The sequence below is a fragment of the Schistocerca cancellata genome, chromosome 1 (genome assembly GCF_023864275.1).
Source record: "Schistocerca cancellata isolate TAMUIC-IGC-003103 chromosome 1, iqSchCanc2.1, whole genome shotgun sequence".
NCBI classification, from domain to species: domain Eukaryota; kingdom Metazoa; phylum Arthropoda; class Insecta; order Orthoptera; family Acrididae; genus Schistocerca; species Schistocerca cancellata.
This window is the reverse complement of record NC_064626.1, coordinates 391,547,521-391,571,466: the sequence shown is the minus strand read 5'-3', so window position 1 is coordinate 391,571,466 and position 23,946 is coordinate 391,547,521. Positions and strand designations below refer to the sequence as shown.

Here is a 23,946-nt window from a genome sequence, read left to right as displayed (position 1 = left end):
GGATAGCGATATGTGAAAAGGTTTCCAACGTGATTATTGTCGAACGACGGAAATTAACAGCCTATGAACGCAAAATGATAGTTGGAGCTAGAAGCATGGGACACTGCATATCGAAAATCGTTAGGGAATTCAATATTCCGAGATCCACGACGAAAAGAGTGTGCCGAGAACACCAAATGTTGAGCATTACCTCTCACCACGGACAACGCAGTGGCCGACGGACTTCACGTAACGACCGAGAGCAGCGCATAAGCACATCGTTGTCAGTGCTAACAGACAAGCAACACTGGGTGAAATAACTGCATAAATCAATGTGGGACGTACGACGAACGTATCCGTTAAGACTGTGCGGCGAAATATGGCGTTAATGGGCTATGGCAACAGAAGACCAACCAAGTGCCTCTGCTAACAGCACGACATCGCCTGCAGCACCTCACCTGGGCTCGTGGCCATATCGGTTGGAACCTAGACGACTGGGAAGTCGTGGCCTGGCCAGATGAATCCCGATTTCATAGATAAGAGCTGATAGTAGGGTTCGAGTGCGGCACAGAACCCACGAAACCACGGGCCTAGGTTGACAACAAGGCACTGTGCAAGCTTGTGGTGGCTCCACAATGGTGTGTGATATGTTTACCTGGAATGGACTGGGTCCTCTGGTCTTTGATTGGAAATGGTGATGTTCGGCTACTTGGAGACCATTTGCAGGCATTCAAGGACTTCATGTTCTCAAACAAGGACGGAAATTTTATAGATGGCAATGCGCCCTGTCACCGGACCACAATTGTTCGCGATTGGTTGAAGAACGTTCTGGACAGGTGGAACGACTGTTTTGGCCACCCAGATCGCCCGGGATTAATCCCACTGAACATTTATGGGATGTAATCAAGAGGCCAGTTCGTGCATAAACTCATGCATCAGCAACTTCATCGTGCAGTGGATAAGGGGTTGGGGGTTGATTTGGGGAGGCGACCAAACTGCGAGGTCATCGGTCTCATCGGATTAGGGAAGGATGGGGGCCGGCCGGAGTGGCCGTGCGGTTCTAGGCGCTACAGTCTGAAACCGCGCGACCGCCACGGTCGCAGGTTCGAATCCTGCCTCGGGCATGGATGTGTGTGATATCCTTAGTTAGGTTTAATTAGTTCTAAGTTCTAGGCGACTGATGACCTCAGAAGTTAAGTCGCATAGTGCTCAGAGCCATTTGAACCATTTTTGAAGGATGGGGAAGGAAGTCGGCAGTGCCCATTCAAAGGAACCATGCTGGCATTTGCCTGAAGCGATTTACGGAAATCACGGAACGCCTAAAACAGGATAGCCGGACGCGGGATTGTACTGTCGTCCTCCCGAATGCGAGTCCAGTGTCTAAACACTGTGCCACCTCGCTCGGTAACAGCAACACTTTTGCAATTATGGGCGCTATAGCGGAGCATCAATATTTTTGCAGGGGACTTCCAACGACTTGTTGAGTCCACGTCACGTCGAGCTACGTTGGGCAAAAGGAGGTCCGACAGGACGTTAGGAGGTATCCGACGGCTTTTGTCATCTCAATCACAGAGTGGATGCATTACCTTTCATTTATTACCCCCATTTATATTTGTCTCTGTACTGCACTGAAAATATCTGCACAATAATGCAGGCGTCGACAGTGTGTGTCGTAAGTCTTATTTGGAAACACGGTACTTGCTACTGACAGTAGCAATGCTCACTTTGCCCTTAAGTCTGCATTCACTCCTGTTCATTTCTGTCTCGCGTTTTTTTCCCTCTAGAGTGTTGGTTGTTCTTTGACAGTCGCTGGCGGTGGCCAATTTGGCCAATATCTGTAAGCGAATAGTACTAGTATATTTGTTATGTTGTAACACAACTGACTGAATATACTGCGACGAAAGTTAACATGTTTCGTCTGTCGGCTCTTGCATTAATCTGCGTGTAGCGTTGTACGTTTTAGTATTTGTTACAGGCTTTTCACTGGTGAATATATTTTACAAGGAACAAAGATAATTGGGTAACAAACTGAACAAATCATAACTATACTGTTAACTCCGTAACGAGCCACCGGAGACGTCTGGTCCCTTAAACAAAATTCTCAGAAAATCTCTTTGAACAAACTTCGAAAAATATTAAAAACGCCCTCTTCATTAACGCTGAAGAGCATGTTAAGCACTCTGAAATAGCATACCATGCATTTATAATGGTGAATGGAGAAATAATATCCTTGCCAGGTAGCGTTAACACAGGTTATAGCGATGATCCAAAGAAGAGCTGTGCGTTTCGTCACGGGTTCTTACAGTTAGGGCGTAAGCGTCACGGGCAGCCTCATCCAAGTCAAGCGGCAGACCCTACAAGAGAGACGTTGCGCATCATAAGGGGATTTAATATCAGGGAAATTCCAGCTCATACAGAGTATTATCGACAGCCGATCATCTCGACAGTAGGAAAGGGAAGGAAATTATAGAGGCATGAAAAATGCCTCCGCCACACATCGCGCAGTTCTTTAGTGCAGATGTGCCTGTAGGGTGAAACTCGTTGTCAGCACATTAACCTCTACATTCACGTAATTTTCCAAGAGGCCACTCGCTTCCACAACGTGATGTTACGTGAAACAGCAAGAAAGCCTCTAGAGATATTTTCATACCAAAGGCAACTTGGGTCTTGGGTGGAGTACTACGCAAACAGTGAACGCTGTAAAGAGGTGGTGACTCAAATCGACAGCAAGATAGCAGAGAAGATAGACTTGGAGCACATACGCGAAAGAAACAGACTTTATTTAAAAGCTGAACTGCATGGCAGGCTACTACAACGGAATAAGGTGTCCCTCAGGCTTCCAAAACATAGGATAAAATCTAATCGAACTGCTTCAAAATCGCGAATCAGCGACAGCGGTCTTAGCGTGTCCCCTGTCGTTTTAAAAATACCTACACATGCGCGAAGAGAGAATGAAAAGTGGGGGTTTGTCATAGTATTCCCGCCCCAAACAACATTTTATTAGTTAATTACTTGATTACTTATCCAGTGGCCACCTTCCCTACAGATCATGTGATGTGTCAACAGGCTCCACTGCATGCTGTTTCCTCAAACTGCCTACATTCAAAGTCTCCGTGTTTTTTTTTTTTTTTTTTTTTTTTTTTTTTTTTTTTTTTTTTTACGTCTTCTTCTCCTCTGTCTGTCGACCTACCCCTTGGTGCCTTTTTGTTGCAATGTGGCAATGATACCTTGCTTAGGAAGTCAATTCTGTGGCACACGGATTACGTGACCTACCCATCGGAGTCGTCCGCTCTTTTGATATTGTAAAATGGTGGGTTGGTTCTTGATCTCATAAATTTCAGTGTCCTTTTTTGTTCTCCAAGTTTCTACGTCTCTCACCGGGTCTCCGTTTTAAATGCCAGAAGCTTTTGCATCTCCTTTTAAGTTAGTGTCTAGCCTTCTGAACCTCAGGAGGACAGGTAGAATGGCATTGTGGGTCTCCATTTTCGTAGAATGTTACTTGGCTTTAGACTTGAACGCTTCTCCGAGGACATTTAGACATCTGGAGTCAGCAGAAATTCTTTCATTTACGTCAAGGAGTATTTTGTTATAACAACTGCAGAAATTTCCCTGGTACTTAAAACGTTTATATTTTCACACACAAATTTTACATCTTGAGTAAGTAAAGTATTATGAAAATCAAACCGTCCTGAAAACGACGCAGAATCCTAGAAATTATAAGCTACGTTTGGGATACTTTCCAGCTGATAGAGCGATGATCTGCTCAGCTGGATGGGCTTACGACCTGACCGATAGCCTTCCAGCCACGTAAATGCGCACATTCACAGGATGACCGTGGCTGAGTCCTCATGTAGAACGGCCATACTACGTACATAAGGTAAGGTAAGGGAAGACAGAAGGGACAGTCTCACCACAAACATAAAAATAACAGAAACTTCCCAACTGTTGAAAAGGATCCCCAACAAAACTTAGTACGAGGTATACAAAATATGTAACGACAAAACGTTTATTAGTTTACATGGTACAACACAGAACGACATAAAACAAGGTTGTAGATGACTTTGTGCACTGATTCAGAAAACAGCATTCTTATGAAACACAAGTGGCTCTTTATTCACACGGAACCATGAGCGATATCGTCAGGGATCGAAGTTTATTCCATATTTCCGGAAGGATTTTTAAGCCGTTCTTCACAAGCGGTTTTTAATCAAATCGAATGCCAGTGGAGTATCGTCACAGCAGTGCGACTCATTCGTGATTTTCTCTTAGAAAGGTCACAGTTCGTACTAATTGACGAGAATTAGTCTACAGAAATCCCAAGCGAGCGATATACGTCCTCTGCTGTTCTTATTCTATATAAACGATTTAAGAGACAACTAGCAGCCCTCTTAGATGCTTTGCACATGACACTGTGGTTTACCGTATAGTAAACTCAGCAGAATATAAAACGAATTACAAAATGATTTAGCAAGATATCTTCACGTTGAGAAAAGTGACAGTTGGCCCTCAACAATAAAAAGTGTGAGGTCCTCCACACCAGCAGAAAAGATAATAAATAAATAAATCCTTTAACTTTTGGTTACGATAATTCACACAAATTTAAAGCTTATCGATTTAACAGGATAACTTCGGATTACAATTACGACCAACTTAAATTGAATCCACCATACAAAAAATGTTTAGGGAAATGTGAACGGAACACAGTGTTTTATCGGCAGAACACAATATGCTACAAACCTACTAAAGAGACAGCCTACATTACGCGTGTCCGAACTCTTCTGCAGTCTTACTGCGCAGTGTGGGATTCTTACCACATGCATTCACGGATAACACTGAGAACGTTCAAAGAAGGGCACCTTGTGCTGTATTATCGCAAAATAGGGGAGAAAATGTCGCGGATCTGATAAACGCCTTACTGTGGCAATAATTTAAACAAACGCGTTTTTCGTTGCGGCGAGATCTTTTCCGGAAACATCAGTCAACAACTTTCTTCTCTGAATGCCACAATATTTCGTTGGCCCCCACCTATTTAGAAGGAAATAACCATTGTGATAAAAAATGAGAAATCCGAGCTTCAGGTGTACAATTTTTCACTTGGTATTCGGGAGTGAAACGGCCGTGAAATACTCTGGGAGTTTTCGAATTAACTTGCTGCCAAACACGTAAGTGTGGACAGCAGAAGAATCATGTGGATGTAGTAGATGAAGAGGAGGAATTTGGCTGACCAGATCACTGGTGAATACCCATTTTAACGTTAAGATTCATCTGCACCACTGATTTTAGTTGAATCTGAGAACAATCTCCAACAGGGGCTGAATATGCTTACGAAAATTGCACAAGTGTAATTTTTCTACGATTAAAAACACAATTATGGATTTCAAAATACGCAACCCAGTCAAAGTTACGATTTCACCAACAGTAATTTGTATTTTCAACTGATGATCGTAATGGCCAGTCAAGCGTAACCTGAAATGATCGCATATAAACATAACTCATTTACTGAAAAATAAACATAACGTGTTGCCATAACTCTAGCACGGAAAACATTGCGGGAACTAAGTCACTGATGCCGTAACACGTTATACTCTGCAACCAACGCTCTTAAATCTCATTGCCGAACTGAAACGGTTCCTCTAACAGTAGAGGCATCTTCCGTGTAAGAAAGCAGAATCATCGAGACTCCGGCTTTTACTGGCAACGGCAAGTACCGCGCCGGGGCGCCACTGCTTTTCCCTTCAGTGATAAGCTAACTGTTCGTCACACCTCATCTTATCGCGTTCCATTACTGAAGCCTCATTTATTTGGAAAAGATTTCCATCGAACGACTCGGACCTGACGCGTTGGCAGTTTACGGTAAATGTACTTCAAAACACCCAGCAGCTGTAACAGAGTAATTTTCCAAATGTCTTTGACGGAGTTTTTCGCGATTCCTGCTGGAGGCTATTGTTGTTCTCCAAATTTAATTATCATTCTTTTCTTCTATCTACTACACGTCATCTTTCTTTTTTAAAGAGATTCATACATTTTCTTTTTGTATTCTCTAAAAAGCGTCAAAAAGGGTGGAGGAGCGGACAGGGGTTCAGGATACTCTCTTGTCCTCTGGGTAGGAAACTGCCCCTAAAGGCGGAAGAATCAGCAATGCTCAACGACATGAGTATACAGAAGGCAATGGAAACCACTGCATTAAAGAGACATAACACGTATCCACAGGACATGCGGCCTATAATTGAATAACTGTCATGATGATCTTGATCTCTCTCCATTGGCAAAAGATTCCGGAATAGTCACCCATTCGGATCACTGGGAGGGGACTGCCAATTAGGAGGTGACCATGACAAAAAGGCTGAATAACCAAAGGTACGATAACGTTCTAGGAGTCGGAGCGTGGAATGTAAGAAGCTTGAACGTGGTACGGAAGCTAGAAAATCTGAAATGGAAATGCAAAGGGCCAATTTAGATATAGTGGGGGTCAGTGAAGTGAAATTGAAAGAAGACAAGGATTTCTGGTCCGATGGGTATAGGATGACAGCAGCGGAAAATGGTATAATGGGAATAGGATTCGTTATGAATAGGAAGATATGGCAGAGAGTGTGTTACTATGAACAGTTCATTGATACGGTTGTTCTTATCAGAACCGACAGCAAACCAACACCGACAACGATACTTCAGATATACATGCCGACGTCGCAGGCGGAAGATGAAGAGACAGAGAAAGTATATGAGGATATTGAAAGAGTAATACAGTACGTAAAGGGAGATGAAAATTTAGTAGTCGTGGGGGACTGGAATGCAGTTGTAGGCGAAGGGGTAGAAGAAAAGGTTGCAGGAGAAAATAGGCTTGGGACAAAGAATGAGAGGGGAGAAATACTAACTGAGTTCTGTAATAAATATCAGCTAGTAATAGCGAATACACACAAGACGAGGTGGTATACTTGAAAAAGGCCGGGTGATATGGGAAGATTTAATCAAATTACATCATGGTCAAACAAGATATTTCGAAATCAGATACTGGATTGTAACGTGTACCCAGCAGCAGAAACAGACTAAAGTCACAATTTAGTAGCGATGAAGAGTAGGCTGAAGTTTAAGAGATTAATCAGGAAGAATCAATATGCAAAGACGTGGGATACGGAAGTACTAAGGAATGACGAGATAGTTTGAAGTTCTCTAAAGATATAGATTATCATAAGGAATAGTTCAATAGGCAGTACAGTTGAAGAGGAGTGGACATCTCTAAAAAGGGCCATCACAGAAGTTGGGAAGGAAAACATAGGTACAAAAAAGGTAACTGCGAAGAAACCATGGGTAACAGAAGAAATACTTCGATTGATCGATGAAAGAAGGATGTACAAAAATGTTCAAGGAAATTCAGAAATACAAGTAACTGAGGAATGAAATAAGTAGGCAGTGCAGTGCAGGAAAGCTAAGGCGAAATGCCTGCATGAAAAGTATAAAGAAACCGAAAAAGAAATGATTGTTGGAAGGACTGACTCAGCATACAGGAAAGTCAAAACAAACTTCAGTAAAATTAAAACCACGGGTGGTAACATTAAGAGTGCAACGGGAATTCCACTGTTGAATTCAGAGAGGAGAGCGGATAGGTGGAAAAAGGTTGAAGGCCTCTATGAAGGGGGAAGATGTGTGTGATGTGACAGAAGAAGAAACAGAAGTCGATTTAGAAGAGATGGGGTATCCAGTATTAGAAACAGAATTTAAAAGAGCTTTGCAGAATTTATGATCAAATAAGGCAGAAGCGATAGATAACATTCCATCACAATTTCTAATAATCGTGGGGGGGAAGTGGCGAAAAACGACTATTCACGTTGGTGTGTATAATGTGTGAGCCTGGTGACGTACCACCTGACTTGCGGAAAAATATCATCCACACAATTCCAAAGACTGCGAACGCTGACAAGTACGAGAAATATAGCACAATCAGCTTAACAGCCCAAGCCCAACTTGCTGACAAGAATAATATACAGAGGAAGGAAAAAGAAAATTGAGGATGTGTTAGACGATGATCAGTTTGGCTTTAGGAAAGGTAAAGGCATCAGAGGCAGTTCTGATGTTGCGGTTGACAACGAAAACAAGTCTAAAGAAAAACCAAGACACGTTCACAGGATTTTGTCGACCTGGAAAAAAACGTTCGGCAATGTAAAATGGTGCGAGTTGTTCGAAATTCTGAAAAAAAATAGGGGTAAGCTACAGGGAGATAGGGGTAATATACAATATGCACAAGAGCCAAGAGGGAATAATAAGGCCGGCCGCGGTGGTCTAGCGGTTCTGGCGCTGCAGTCCGGAACCGCGGGACTGCTACGGTCGCAGGTTCGAATCCTGCCTCGGGCAAGGATGAGTGTGATGTCCTTAGGTTAGTTAGGTTTAATTAGTTCTAAGTTCTAGGCGACTGATGACCTCAGAAGTTAAGTCGCATGTGCTCAGAGCCATTTGAACCAAGAGTAGACAACCAAGAAAGACGTGCTCGGATTAAAAAGATTGTAGGGCATAGATGTAATCTTTCCCCCTTCTGTTCAATCTGTACATCGAACAAGCAATGATGGAAATAAAACAAAGGTTCAGGAGAGCTATTAAAATTCAAGGTGTTAGTATATCAATGATACGATTCGCTGATGACATTGCTATCCTGAATGAAAGTGAAGAAGAATTACATGCTCTGCTGAATGGAATGAACAGTAAAATGAGTACAGAATACGAATTGAGAGTATAAAAAAATCTTGTTAATCAATGTAATGAAAATGAAACACGTGTGGGCGTGACAGAAGTCAGCCGTATTGGCGTACCAATTATATTTTCAATGGTGGTGCAAGCAAACCTATCCCTTGAACTCGTCTAATATGAATTTGACATAAATCCTTCATCATAATCTTTAAGCAAACATGTATGTCGACAGTGTGGGAACGTGTGCTACTCAGTCAGTTTTTTGTTGTTCTACAAAGTGAAACAATTTATTAATATTAAAAGTGGTAAATATGGGCCCACTTTTATAGGTCCATGTTTCAGAAATAATTTCGTTCCACAAATGAAGCAGGTGAAACGGGATACAAAATCTATAAAGAGAGATTGGAGGAGTTGCTAGACGCCCAATGTAAGGCTTTAGAAACATTTTTGTCCGGGGGAAAAATAGATACCACCCACAGGAAAATTAGTGAGACTTTTGGAGAAAAGGGAAGAACTGTATGAATATCAAGAGTTCATATGGAAAACAAGTATTACGCAAATAAGGGAAAGCTGAAAGGTGGACGGAATATATAGGTCTATACAAGGTAGACGAACTTGACGGCAATATTATAGAAATGGTAGCGGACGCAGATGAAGATGATATATGATCCTGCGAGGAGAATTTGATAGACCACTGGAAGACATACGTCGAAACACGGCCCTTGGAGTAGACGACATCCCGTCAGAACTACTGACAGCCGTGGGAGAGCCATCATTAAAAGCAATAAAAGAACCCCAGACCCGGCATCTTAGCGTCTGCATCCCAACACACAACATTTTTTTGGTATGTGAGTCCGTATGAGTTTTTGAAAGACTTATTTAGATTCTGCGTCTGCCCATACAGACTCTTCAAGAAGTGAGAATGTGCCAATTCTCTGTAAATGGGATTTGTAATTTCCATGACTGCAGCTGGAGCGGAATGTTTCTGGCTCTATGAAGTGTCTGAATGTTCGGCGTTGCGTTACTTACCATCAATTTTGTACGGGAGGCAAAGTTGATGTATTGGTTTGCCATTTGTTGACAGTTTGAGGAACAATGTAGCCCACAATGCCTGCCGCATTCTGAACAAATAATCAGTGTCAATCCTAATGCTCGTCCCACAGTACTGTTGCAATTCATCAATAATTCTGTCTGCCCGCCTACCCCTTTTACAATCAGAAGGTTTGTTATTTCTCAAACTTGTTAGTTTCAACTTCCTTACCCAGTGGAGATCCTCTCCCGGACGTGAGCCACACATACCTGCTTTTTGATAATCTTATCACCACAAGGCCGAGCTGCTACTACACTGTTGTATACCTTTGATTCCCCACCACACAAGAACATAGAATAACAAACACTCGCATCATTCAAGGGCCGACTGAAAATTTCAAGAGCTGCACCACTTGTTCTTTCATAGTTCCTATCACAGGTACGTTCTGTTTACTGATTTACAGTTATAAAAATATTTTCTCAGAATCTGAAATTCGATTATCTTTCCGGTCTCGACACTGGTCTCTGTAGCTGTAGGATTCTTAGATCTTCTAGATAGTACATGAGCTTACATTATGAACAGCTACCATATTGTTATCGACAGAGCCACCAATAAATCAACATAATTTCGCCTTTGTAATACTGTAACCCACAGCACTCTATGTAAATAGTTACAGACTTTATCTTACCTTGAAGTAATACATGTAAGGTTTTTAATTAGATGACATTTAAAAAAACTTCCCATTCGACCTCATAAATGATTTGTATACCATTTTATTGAGAAAATTGCAAATTTTGTTGGTGGATAATAACCCGAAAAAAAATCCAAACTCTCCTTAAACGCTAAGGAGAGGGCAGATGCGTAGAAAGAGAACATGAGCGCCTCTGCGAAAGGAAGCATATGTCTGATTTTTGTTAACAGCACGAGCAAATTGTACGTCAAAAAATCCAATGTCAAAAATACAAAATTTATAAATAATGTCCAGTCAATCAGAGATAGACAAGCCAAGGAATGTATTGCACATGACTAAACGTTATTTATAAATACATTTTTGACTTAGTGGTTTTTATGTATGTATTTATGTAAACTATTATTATTATTTGGGGGCCATTAGTCTTCTGACCGGATTGAGCTGTTCGCTGAGACTTCATCTCTTGTGCCAACCTCTCTATCTCACAACAGCATTTACAACCGACGTCCTCTGTTATTTGATTGATGTAATCCAATCTTTATTAGCATAAACCTCTGTTATGGCCCCGTTATTTCCAAATAGGAACATCAACTCCCATCCAGTCAAAACATTATCTACTCCATACGTTCGAAATGTACTGTCTGTCTGTTGTAACACATTGCAATTTGCAGTTGCGTTAGGCAAACTTCATCAAACCATCCTTTACTCCTCCTGCGGTCTCTCTACCACCATCCAATTAAGGTATACTTGAAGATACTTCAAGTGATGGTTAAGAAGGGCCACTGCATAAAGATTCTTAATTATCGGTGATACGTTTTTATTTTCAAACGGCGATTTCTGGATTGCTACGCAGCATGTGCTGATTGGTTTTAGATGTCCATAGCTGATGAGTTTGGATTTCTCTTCGCAAGTATTACCTGTATTCACAAATAGATGTTGCACAGGAAATTTGCAATGTCCTCGTTCTACAGCCGTCACAAACAACCTCGGCGGCAACACACATAACATCTGGGGCAGTCAACGAGACTGACGAAAAAGTAAGTACACTGTATATTATTTCAAAAGAATACGCCATAACTGTTAATAATTTACCCCACTGTGAGATGCCTTCATGGAAAAATGTCTGCGCTTGATTGTGGAACCATGATTGTACCAAAGCGTACACCGAAGCAAATTGACGGCCACGAATGTCTTTACTCAAGAGTTCCAAAGGTACGGAAATCGGGACTGTTTGGAGAATACGCAAGGGTTTCCCAGCAAAACAGCAGTGGCGCAGAAAAAACACTTGGCTACATGTGGGCCCATGGGATAAATGTACTCGTTCTCATTTGACTACCCCGTATACTTTCATTGTTTGCACTATATTCTGTCCCCACCCAACCCACAAATTTTGCTTCGCAAATAAATTCCTTCCAGATTATTCTGTTTCACCCTATGTAATGTGACTACACATAGGTCGGTGGATAAGCTTTACCGTTCCCTTGGCTTTTAGTGAGAAGATGCTCGAGTAAATAGAACATGTCACGTAATGGTCAAATAATTGTTTACGTCAATACTAGACCCAAATACCGTCCATCTTACTTTAAAAATGCTCATCATAATAGAGCTGAAATACATTTTCTTCTTGGACCCAATATTTGCAACTTTTAAATCTTTTGTTTCACATTTTAATGCCGTTTTCCCAAAACGACAAAACACGCGACGTAGAGAATTTATAGTACTAAAATAAATACGAAGAGGTTAGAGTAGACACATGATGAAAGTCAATATCCATTGACGTAACGTATGAAAGGACTGCAGTGTTATCAAGAAGCAAAGGAAGAAAAGTGTTTGACTTGACATCATTCTGGAACGGAACACGTGGTCGGACTGGACGAGAAACGAAAAAGGTCGCGTCCGTTTCAAAGGATCCATTCCAGAGGAATGAGAAACGTCGCGTCCATTTGAAAGGAACCATCCCAGCAGTCACTTTAATCGATAAAGAAAACCACGGAAAACCGACATCAGAATGGGCGAATGTGTGTCCAGTATGCTACCTGCTAAACCACTAGAAAAAAAAACGATATAAAAGAAACTATTTCAAAGAGTGTTTGGATCATTTTGGATAGTTTTCATACAATATGTTGAAAATCTCACTTCATTAAAAACTCTATGCTGCCCTAGGCATTGTGACAAACTCATTGTATACGATTGCGAGTTCTTGGCGTGAGATACTTTTTTTAAACTGTGATAGTAAAAAATATAACACAAAAATGATTAATTTTGTTTAGAAAGTAATGTGTTTTCAAGTTAACTGAATTTCAACAAAAACAATTTATATCTACAACAATAACTTTGTACACTATCACATATGTTAAGATTTATGCTTTAGATGTTCTGCGTAGAACCGTGGATGAACAGGGCCGGCAAAAACAAATCAATACAATCTCAATCAAAAATATTTCATAAATTTCTGCGTATACTATGTCCCTTTGCATGCCATATTCCAGTTCACATGTAATGACGTAGCCTAAAATAGCTAAATGACTGACAATGTTTTCGCACAAGAAATTAAGAAAGGTTGGCGAGAAAGATACATCGCATCCATGCTCTGGATAATTTACACTAAATAAAGAACTATTTAAGGCAGCACGTGAAAACTATGTCACACCACTGCGAATCATCCACATCGCACCTAACTCCAGCTGAAGATTTGACAAATCCGAAATGTGATAGTACTTGATACTATTCCTTCAAACTGAAACTAATGTTGCAAGCTCAGGACAGTGCTATAACGCTTTATCGGCAGACAAAAGGATCAAGTCTATGAGTGAGATTACCTAGGCAGAAAGGGTAGAAAATACCCCTGAGCGTTTGAAAGGCCCTAAAACACATTTATTTTTTAATACAATTTTTAGAAAGAGAATTCCACACAGTAACACGTAAATAAACTGTTTCGCGAATAACAAACGATAAGAAGTCGTTAACAAGAGGTGTGATCATGAAGATATTTATCTTATCTGTCACGAATGTCATTGGATAGCCTTATCATTCCCAACTATAGACTCTGGGTGCGTAAGTAGTAGCTTCTACTCATCAAGTAGAAGAACTGGCGTCTGCCCTGTTAAATTGGCTTCACAAAGAAGTCTATTTCTACTGAAGCTAGTTATTTGGCGCAGCCGGGAAGTAGCTTGAGGTACGTTGTTTTCTTTTCTAATTCAAATTATAAAAACGCTTTTATGAAAACAAACTTTGATAGTTTTGTAAACAACGGGCTAGAAGTTTCATGGTTCACGATAACATGAAAAGTGAACCATCCTTACTTGCATGATCTATCACAAATGTAAGCCAGTACAGAAGCAACATATTTTTACAAATCACTTTTATTTGTAGACTACTGGCGTGAGAAAGATTTTCTGAGATTTATTTTTCAGTAAACTGTGAACATAGCTATTTTCAACTTAACATATATTGACGAAAAGCTCTATGAGGTCTTAATAAACTGTTGTCTGTACGTTACTGGGTACTCGTTCCTTCAATTGCTCCATGGGACCCCTTTGTCTCTAGAAACTGAGCCCGTAGTATGTATTACAAGCAAGGCAGCGAAAAATAAATTGTAGTGTTATTAACCCTATCACTACCGTAAATCAATTTTAACTCAAGATAAAAAAATTGTGAAACGGCAGGTAGATCTTTAACTAAACATGGCATAGTTTTGCGCGTTCATACCTCAACATTTTCTCTCAGAAGTGAACCTCATAAACAACCATCTCAAACAGCAACATTAATTAAGACAAAAAATTGGACGTATAGAATGCTGTTGGGCACTAAAACTGAGAACACGCTTTTACAGTCTGCAAGCGCAAATTTACAGCACTCACTAAACAATGCATGCATAACAAATTGGGAACCGACCAGCTGGTGAATTGTTCGCCACTACCATAGATACCGCACGTGATTGCGTACGAAGGTAAATATAATTACATGGAAAGTTTCACGAGATAGTAACATCCGATTGCAATTTTCGTAATGATTAGTATTAGTGCTGCCGATTAAGTGACCTTCTTGACCTTGTCAACTAGTAGCCTAATGAACAGCAGTGAATTTAAGATTTCAAGTGCAAGAAAACAATAACAAATTCTATAACGTAGTTCAGATTAGGCGAGGCAAAGGTTGCCTGCAAGCACGTGTAGTTTGTTCTGTGCGCGCAACAAAAATTTAACTCCGCCAGGTGGTGACAACAAAGCACTGACAAAAACATGTGTAGTAAGCAGACAATAACGATGTTTATAAAAAAGTATAATCGTAAGACACAGTCTAAGAGCCCAGTATTATTCTGCATCTGCCTGACTGTTTAGCCGCAGTCATATGGGCTGTTCTGAACACTGTCATCGGAAAAACATTCTCTCACATACACAAGAATTAACTAAAACATCATTATTCATGCTCATTACTTTACAAGGACACTTAATCAATCCAAAAAACACGTCTCTAAGGAGCTACAAATATGATGCACTTACTATAATAGACAAATTTCAGCGAGGGAATAAGATATAGCAATTCAAAATAAAACAAGCGACCTCCAATAATCTCTAATTAGGATGTAAAAGCTGCAGTCCAACAGGATTTGCTTTAGAAGTTACACAGTTCACATATGTTTACTGTTAGTAAAGTTGCTTTCTCATAAGGTTATGGTAAGTTATGTATACAACTCTCTCTTATCATGACAGAACCTATGCACACAATTACATCAGCTCATTAAATTCTTGTAGGCTTGATCTTTTACGGAAACGTAGAAGCCACGGAACCGGCTGCAATGTTGCGGAAATTCACGAATTGACCTACTTTAATACACGAGCAGCCATAAACAACTTGAACTTACCTCCGCTTTTCCTTGGAAGATTTCTTTTTCTCCATGACGAAGCAGTTGTACCTTTGTCGTTAAGCACACAAAATTCTTCGGAAAGTTCTTAAATATGCTCTTTATTAAAACAATGATCACAAAAAATCACAATATACGAAAGTACGGCACACAAACACAACGCACACCAGCTGACGTCAAACTGGAAATACCGTGCTGCCCTCTGTTATTAAGCTTGTCAAGCGACGTGCCGTCCACAGCCTTCTAAAACACGAGAACCGCTGCGCTTTCAATCTTTCTACAACACACGATTTTCCGGCATGTGACAATCAGCTGAGACTCAGAAAACTTAATAGGAACGAATATGCATTAGGACGTAGCAATTCTGCTTCCAGAGGGACCTAAATCTATGTGTTATCACGTTAACAAAGGCAACTTTTCCACGTAAACGACGACACAGGTACATCATATTTGTGCATTTTTTAAAAGATATTTTTACATAAATATTTTTTTCTGTGTCCTGGATATGCTTGAAAAGATGAGACATACTCTCGCAGGTGCTTCAGTGACGATTGTCAGAAAAGTTGTACATGTATAAAGTTAGTAAACTTACCAAGTACATTCGCTACCTTTTTTTAAGTGTTGTTAATCGATTATGGCACAAATATAATGAACTGTTAAATTGAAGATGTTGACTAGCAATAAGACAAAACAGTAGTCAGGTTGTGGTAATTGAATGTAATAGTTCTTATCAGGATGAATACCAACAAATTCGTGCTCCTAACAATATGTTAATGCAGCAACAATGGGACGTGGTATAAAATTTTACGGTGCAAACTTCCTTTGTGATACGTGGAAAATATATCCTTGTATGGTGATCTTTTTATTTTAACAAAGAGTTAAGCTACTGATTTTAATACCTTTTCCTTAGAGTAACAGAAACGTACCAGAGAACATTCAATAGATAGTCCGTCCCACAGATCATATATAGTACACATAGGAGATAAACGCAGAACTGATCCATTGGGAAGGTGCGAACCAGCGCAGGAATATGTACGCCAACCTTCGCTACAGAAAGTCGGCCGTTTTTGGGGTAAGCAGAAGGCGAATTCTTTCATCTCGAACCATTTTACGAAAGTGCCTCGTTATTTTCTTGTAGCGTTTATCCTTTTTCGGCTGATGAATAAGCAATGGTCTGAATTGGTAATCGATGAAAGGCATAACAACTAGTGCCTTGATGGTGCAGTTGCTTCTAACGTTAAAAAAAATTCACAAGTAATGGTCATAGTTCTTGTCCACTTCTTCCAACTACTGCCTTATTAAATAGCAAGACAGTCTAAAGTCGTTGTCACGGTATTACAAATTTGTTTAGTATTAACCAAACACTAAAATATTGTCCGTCTCGATAGCTAAGTGGTCAGTGCGGCGGAATGCTGTGCACAAAGGGGCTCGGGTTCGATTCCCGGACCATCATCCCCATCGACGCGCCTTTCGCCGAAGTGGCGTCAACTAAAAAGATTTGCACTAGGCGACCGGTCCACCCGACGGGTGGTCCTAGCCACACGACATTTCATTTCATTTTCACTAAAATATTGTATCATCCTGGAATTAAAGTGAAAAGAGGGGGGAGGGGGTGTATTGGGACTCAAACCTGGATCTTTGTCTTCCGCTAGACGTGCTCTTGAACAACTTTCTTTTATGTACTGTGAGTTTATCATCATCCGAATGAAGAATTAAATACATCAAGCTTTACAATGTAGGATTATTCCCTTCAGTCATTCTTGTTTAGATGAGCTGAACGTGGTTGTGGATGTCTTGGTTCAAAAGACTTTTCTGAAGCTCTCGCACTAACTTTCACTAACGATCCATTTGCAGACAGCACAAAGACTAGCTTCCATAATTTATTGCACACTTTTTTTCACTAGCTGCTTATTTTTTATGACCCACCGTCTAATTTCTTATGGTGGGCCGTATGTTGCCACTTAGCCGCCGTCCGGGGTCCGGTATGACAAAGTAACACCACCCCGGCTCCCGTCCCCACTCACACCGTTGCCCGTGTCCCGCCACGTGGAGGCGGGCTCTATTTGTTTACATCCATTTGATATCTTTTTTGTGCAGCATTAAAAAACTTATAACTAATACAAAATCAAGTGAGATATTAATAAACAAGCCGGAATTAAATACTTAGAAAGAAGGAAGGGAGAGAATTGAATAGAGAGGAGATAGGTATAATATTGTCCGTCACCTGGTTGTGGGCGGCGGCCCGGGTCTTGGAATGACCCTCAAGACGATGGCCATCGCTCACCAAGCCTTTAACATCTACCATCCTAAAACCTAACTTAACTAGAAGAGATTAGGATACGTTAAAGCTAGAAACTAAGACTAAGACCTCCATGTCCAGCTTGCTAAACTATTTACGATATACAATAGAGAGGTAACTGATTTTGTGCTTGGCTCAAAGTTGCTAATGAAAGGGTTCTTGTGGTAATAGTAATAAAGGTAACGACGATAACGGTTTGTGTTGAGCCTTCAAGGCACCTAGTAGAGTACATCAGGCGCAAGCACCTCCCGGCCCCGCCGACAACACGACCTGAACGGTGGTTTTCCCCGATCTACCATAGGTATCCGTCGGGTTGGGCTCAGAAGAGAGGAACCACAATTAAGATCTTTCCATCCAGGCCGTGCGCCGCCTCTTACCAAGAGGCATAGGTCCCATGAAGAGGTGCCTAACTTCAAGCTTCAGATCAGAAGTTATTAGTGTAGTGGAGGTTGAGGTATAGGCTGTGTAGGTTGGTTGTACAAACAATTCATGCTGAGCCAATGAGACTTATAATGATACGTGGTGTGGCAGTTAGCACTTTCCGGCCCCGCCAGCAACACAGCCTGAACAGTGGTTTTCTCCGATCTACCATAGGTATCCGTCGGGTTGGGCTCAAAGGAGAGGGACCACAATTAAGATTGCACAAAAGAATGTGGCAGAGCTTGGTTTAACCACACCTTACGAGCAGTGTTCCAGAATGATTCTTTCGTCATGATGTTGGATGGGCTCCGCGACCGATTAAAATCGTGTATTCGATCGGGACTTGAACTGCGACAAGGCACCAGTAATCCTTAATTTTATACTGTCTTCGCAAAGTTTCTTTGAAGGTCTGTCTAGCGAGCTGCGTCGAGTGCTGTGTGTGAATGTCCAGATATTTGTGTTGATGATAACCATAATTAGGTTTCTCGACAACGTGGTTTTGAGTGAACGTCGGCGTTTCTCAGTGACTGACATACGCTTTAGGTAAGAAACAGTAAAACCTCGGGCTCTGTGTCATCATGTTCTGATATCGGTCATAGTTGCTAGTTCTGCTAGGAATGGTGTTATCATACTCGCAGTATGTAAATAAACATTTTTCTTTGACAAGTTCCACATTATAACGGATATACGCCTTAGGAAAAACGGGGGAGCTGTTTTAATTTCAACCTTTTCTCCTTTCGTTTGCCCTTTTCTCCTTTCCTCCCTTACTATCTTATCTATTTTTACTTGTTTCAAATTGCTACTTTCCAACTAGCCTACATGTAATACCCTATATATACAGATTTGTATTAGGCCTACAAATTTGGTTCTGCAGTTTTTATTCTTTAAGTTCGGGGCCTCATTGTGAAAAACTTACACAATATTTACAGTTCAAAGTATTGGCCGTTGCTGACCACTAAGTCTATCGAGCAGCATACTTATCCCGCGGCAGAAGAACTGAGCATTTTTTGAGATCAATGAATCTATCCAATTTTGCACTTATTCATATGACCGGAAATACTGGTCAGTCAGGTTGTGTGCTATTATCGAAAAAGTTGCTAGTCGGAGAAAGTAAAGCCTGGAGAATACAGGCGGGTTCTAGGATTTCCCATTTCAAAGTTTCCAAGTATACTTTGACGGGTTTTGTGACATGTGGTCGAGCACTGTCAAGTTGCAAAATCGCCTTTTCATGTGTATCGCTGTATTGTGGCCTTTTGTTTTCAGTGCTCGGCTCAAATACATCAACTGCTATCGACAACGATCTCCTGTGATTGTTTCCTTCGGTTTCAGCTTCGGAAACCTCTCTTTCACCGCCATGCCGGCCATCAACGTTCTTGAAGCACTGGAACCATTCTCTGCACGTTCTTTCACTAACAGGTGCACCAAAGATCTTACTCAATATTTTATGAGCCTCAGCCGCAGATTTCTTCGTGTTGCAGTAGAAAACTAAAGCTTCCCGCAAATTACGAGAACTGGGCTCGTAAGTATGACATATTCAATCGAAAATAGCTTTAATATTTTGATAGCATTATGCTTGCAAATAAAGCTTATTGTACGACACTTACCACGTACCATCTGCACCATCACTTTCTGCAACTGTCATGTATTGCGAAACGACGGAAGCAAAGTTGTAGGACTAATAAAATTATATAGCGCAACAGCAGTCCCAGACGGTTCGCTGAAGACTCCGTTGTTTACTGGAACAAATGGTTCAAACGGCTCTGAGCACTATGGGACTTAACATCTGAGGCCATCAGTCCCCTAGAACTTAGAACTACTTAAACCTAACTAACCTAAGGACATCACACACATCTATGCCCGAGGCAGGATTCGAACCTGCGACCGTAGCGGTCGCGCGGTTCCAGACTGAAGCGCCTAGCACCTCTCGGCCACACTGGCCGGCTACTGGAATAAACTCACCAGACATAGAACTAGTCACCCATAGAGAAATAATTGCAAGTATCATTTAATACAGTGTAATTCCGTCCCTGGATCTGATAAACGCGTGAATTCGGTTAAGAGTGAGTCCACAAGGTTGGCAGGTACGCAGCATCCAGGTTAAGCCACTCGCTGAGGATTTCGTCACGCATTTCCACCAAATTGCGGAGAAGGAGATGTCGCTGTTTTACCCACTGTTCCAACAGTTCCCACAGATTTTCTGTGGGGTTCGAGATGGTTTTGCAATCGAATCGAGAAGTGTGTAGAAAACCAGTCACATATTCTTCCGGCCCGGCGAACTTTGCTGTTGTCGCCTTTATGTGCCTATGTGAGCAATGGCTTCTCGTGAAGTGACCGACTCCAGGTGTTCATTGCTTGCAGTTTCCGTCGCAATGTTCTCTCGCTAGCAGATTGGGATGTACCTTCATTCACCATCTACAGCAATACCTGTCAGATGTGGAAACGATTTTGATTCACACGCTGGGCAACGCGTCTCCGGCCACTTTCAGTTAGGATCTTTTTCCGGCCGCAATTCTGACGTCGTGTGTCGTGGCCATATGTGTTACATCACTGCTTGTAGACACGTTGAAAAGTCCTCCGCGAAACACCAACAAATCCAGTAACTTCACATCCGTGTGGCAATGGCACAGTGCCTTTTTGCCACGCTGTCACTTCCTTATATTCGTGCACGTTTACGTAGAATATTCTCTTGAAACAAAGATGTCTCACTGCCCGCTGCTGCCTTCTGCTCACGTAGGGGCAGTGCGCGCAGTTCAGCACGTGACTCGATCGCTGCGCCATCTGTAAGGGCTTAACGATTCATCTGCTCGTGCGCATCGCGATGGTTAATTTTTTGCTGGGTAAGCTTATGTCGCCACTAGATGACTGTAAAAATATTTAGAGCTATTTGAACGGTATTTGTAATTTGTTGACTATATATGTGGATAAATGTAAGAGAATACACAAGACAAAGAAAATTAAAAAAATGGCCAAATGCAAGTAGCACTCGCAAACTTAATTATCTATATGCAAAGTATATAGTTCATCCATCCCGGGAATCGAGAATCACAACGATTTTTGCCTGTTAATCGATGTCGATACTGGCAAGATACTGATCCAGAGAATTCCAAGGCCGTATCAAAATCTCTACAGTAATCGCTGAGACTAGCCTGGACATACAAAAGGAAGCGGTATATACGTACAGAAGATTTAATAAAACATTTTTTATTTGTTGTTCTTGTTGTGATCTTCAGTCTTGAGACTGGTTTGATGCAGCCCTCCATGCTACTCTATCCTGAGCAAGCTTCTTCATCTCCCAGTGCTTACTGCAAACTACATCCTTCTGAATCTCCAATGCTAAATTTGTGATCCCTTGATGCCTCAGACCATGTCCTACCAACCGGTCCGTTTTTCTCGTCAAGTTGTGCCACAAACTGCTCTTCTCCTCAATTCTGTTCAATACCTCCTCATTAGTTGTGTGATCTACCCATCAAATCTTCAGCATTCTTCCGTAGCATCTCATTTCGAAAGCTTCGATTCTCTTCCTGTCCAAACTATTTATCGTCCATGTTTCACTTTCATACATGGCTACACTCCATACAAATACTTTCAGAAACGACTTCCTGACACTTAAATCTATACTCGATGTTAACAAATCTCTCTTCTTCAGAAACGCTTTCCTTGCCATTGCCAGTCTACATTTTATATCCTCTCTACTTCGACCTTCATCAGTTATTTTGCTTCCCAAATAGCAAAACTCCTTTACTACTGTAAGTGTCTCATTTCCTCTCAATTCCCTCAGCATCACCCGACTTAATTCGATTTTTTATTTACTTACTAAAAAGTGACTAAAACTTACATTTTACACGTGCGTGGAGTAATTATCGTTTACCATGCTTTTGACGGATGATGAATATGAATGTTCAAATGGCAAAATATATTTTTACGTATTATGATTTTTTACTTTATCTGTACCGCGAAACCCAGCTTCTTGCCGAATTTCATGGTTCTAGATCAACGGAAAGTACCCTGTAGGTTTTCATGAGTGAGTCTGCGAGTATCAAATATGTGACAGAATGACCGAATCTTTTGATTGCGTTGACTTGCAAGCTTGCAGTTTTTTTGCATCGCCAAGAGACCATAGGCTTCAATATGTGACACAAATTTGAATTTGACACGCCAACCTGTTCCAGAGAAAGAGAAGTCTTAAAAGATGGACAGACTAAAAAAAGACAAAATGTTTGTTCGTTTGATATAACTAATTTTCGGATTTTTCCTTTTCTTGTATTGTGAAACTTCACCGAATTTCACGATTCCAAGTCAACGGGTAGTACCTTTTAGGTTTTGATGAGTGAGTTTGCGAGTATTAAAATATGTAACATAAATGCCCGTATCTTTTGACTGCATTAGCTTAGAAGCTTATCATCTTTACATCGCCAAGGACCGTGGAGCTTAGTAAGTGACATACATTTTTCTGAGAAAAAGAGTTCTTAAGAGTCGTGCAGACAAACGGACAACAAAGCGGTCCTTATAAGGGTTCTGTTTTTACAGACTGAGGTACGAACCCCTAAAAATTCGATCAAGGGATTGAGGTATAAAATTCTACAGGCGATATTACCACACGATGGGAACAGAACGAACATCTGAAATCAGTAATAGTAAGTAGGAGACTTACATCGTTGAGAGGATTCTGAGAAAGTACAGTACAGTTTTCGGGCAGAATTTCCCACGTAGATAAATGTCAGCTCTCTTTGAATGTGGATATTGTTGTGGTCTTGAGTCCTAACGCTGGTATACTGCAGCTGTCCACCTTGTATAGTCTAACCAGTGCGAGCCTCTTTACCTCTGAATAACTAATGCAACCTACAGCCATTCAAACCCGCGTATTGTACTCATCTTTTGGTCTCCCTTTACCAGTGCCTTAAAATGAAAAATGAAGGAAGATTAGAGGTTAACGTCCCATCGACAGCGCGATCATTAGACACGGAGCACAAGCTCAGGGTACGAAAGGAGGGGAAGGAAATTGGCCGTACCAGATCGATTTACGGAAAACCTAAATTTGGAGGGCTTGACTGGGATTTGGATCGTCGTCCTCCCGAATGCGAATGCAGTGTGCTAACCACTGCGCCTCCTAGCTCGATTGCATTTAAGTGTGTCCTATCAACCGATCCCTCCATTTAGTCAAGTTGTGCCATAAATTTCTTTTTCTCCATTTCGATTCAGCGCTTCTTCCATAGTTACTCGATTTACCCAACTACTCTTCAGCATTCTTCTATAGCATCACATTTCAAAAGCTTTTGTTCCCTTCTTCTAGTCTGACTAGAAGAAGGAATAGTTTGATAAGAGCATTATGAGACAGCAAGGTAACAGCTATTTAGTACTGGAGGGTAGTGTGGGAAGTAAAAATCGTAGAGGGAGACCAAGAGATGAACGCAGAAACCAGATTCAGAAGGATGTAGGTTGCAGTAATTATTCAGAGATGAAGAGGGTTGCACAGAATAGAGCAGCATGGAGAGCTGCATCAAACCAGTCTCCGGACTGAACACCACAACAACAATAACTGTTCTCTTCTTGTCTGAACCGCTAATCGCACAGGTTTCACTGCTGTAGAAGGCTACGCTCCAAACAAATACCGTCTGAAAAGATTAATTTTGTATAAGATGCTAACAAATCCCATCTTTTAGAAATATTTCTCTTGCTATGGCCTCCTTCGGCCACCATCAGTTATTTTACTGCCCAAATAGCCAAGCTGAGATGCTACCTTTAGTGTCTCTAATTTCTAGTCTTTTGCTCTCACTTCACCTGATTTAATTCGGCTACATTCGATTACCCTTGTCTGATATTTGTTTATGTTCATCTTATAACTCCTTTTCGAGAATCTATCCATTCCGTCCAACTGCTCTTCCATGTCCTTTGCCATCTTTGAGAGAATTACAGAATCATCGACAATCCTCAAAGATTTTATTTCTTCTCCATGAACTTTACTCCATTTTCCAAATTTCGCCTCAGTTTCT

The 23,946-nt window shown here is 41.1% G+C and overlaps 1 protein-coding gene across 1 annotated transcript in view; it reads right to left on the bottom strand.

The window, feature by feature from the left end:
• The window catches only part of LOC126175634 (endothelial PAS domain-containing protein 1), a 702,263-nt gene extending 686,834 nt beyond the window's left edge, over positions 1–15,429 (bottom strand). Inside the window, exon 1 of the mRNA XM_049922540.1 lies at positions 15,238–15,429. Within this exon, the coding sequence (XP_049778497.1) occupies positions 15,238–15,272 (35 nt within the window). The 5' untranslated portion in view covers positions 15,273–15,429. The remainder of the gene's footprint in view (positions 1–15,237) is intronic.
• Positions 15,430–23,946: the final 8,517 nt, after the last annotated feature.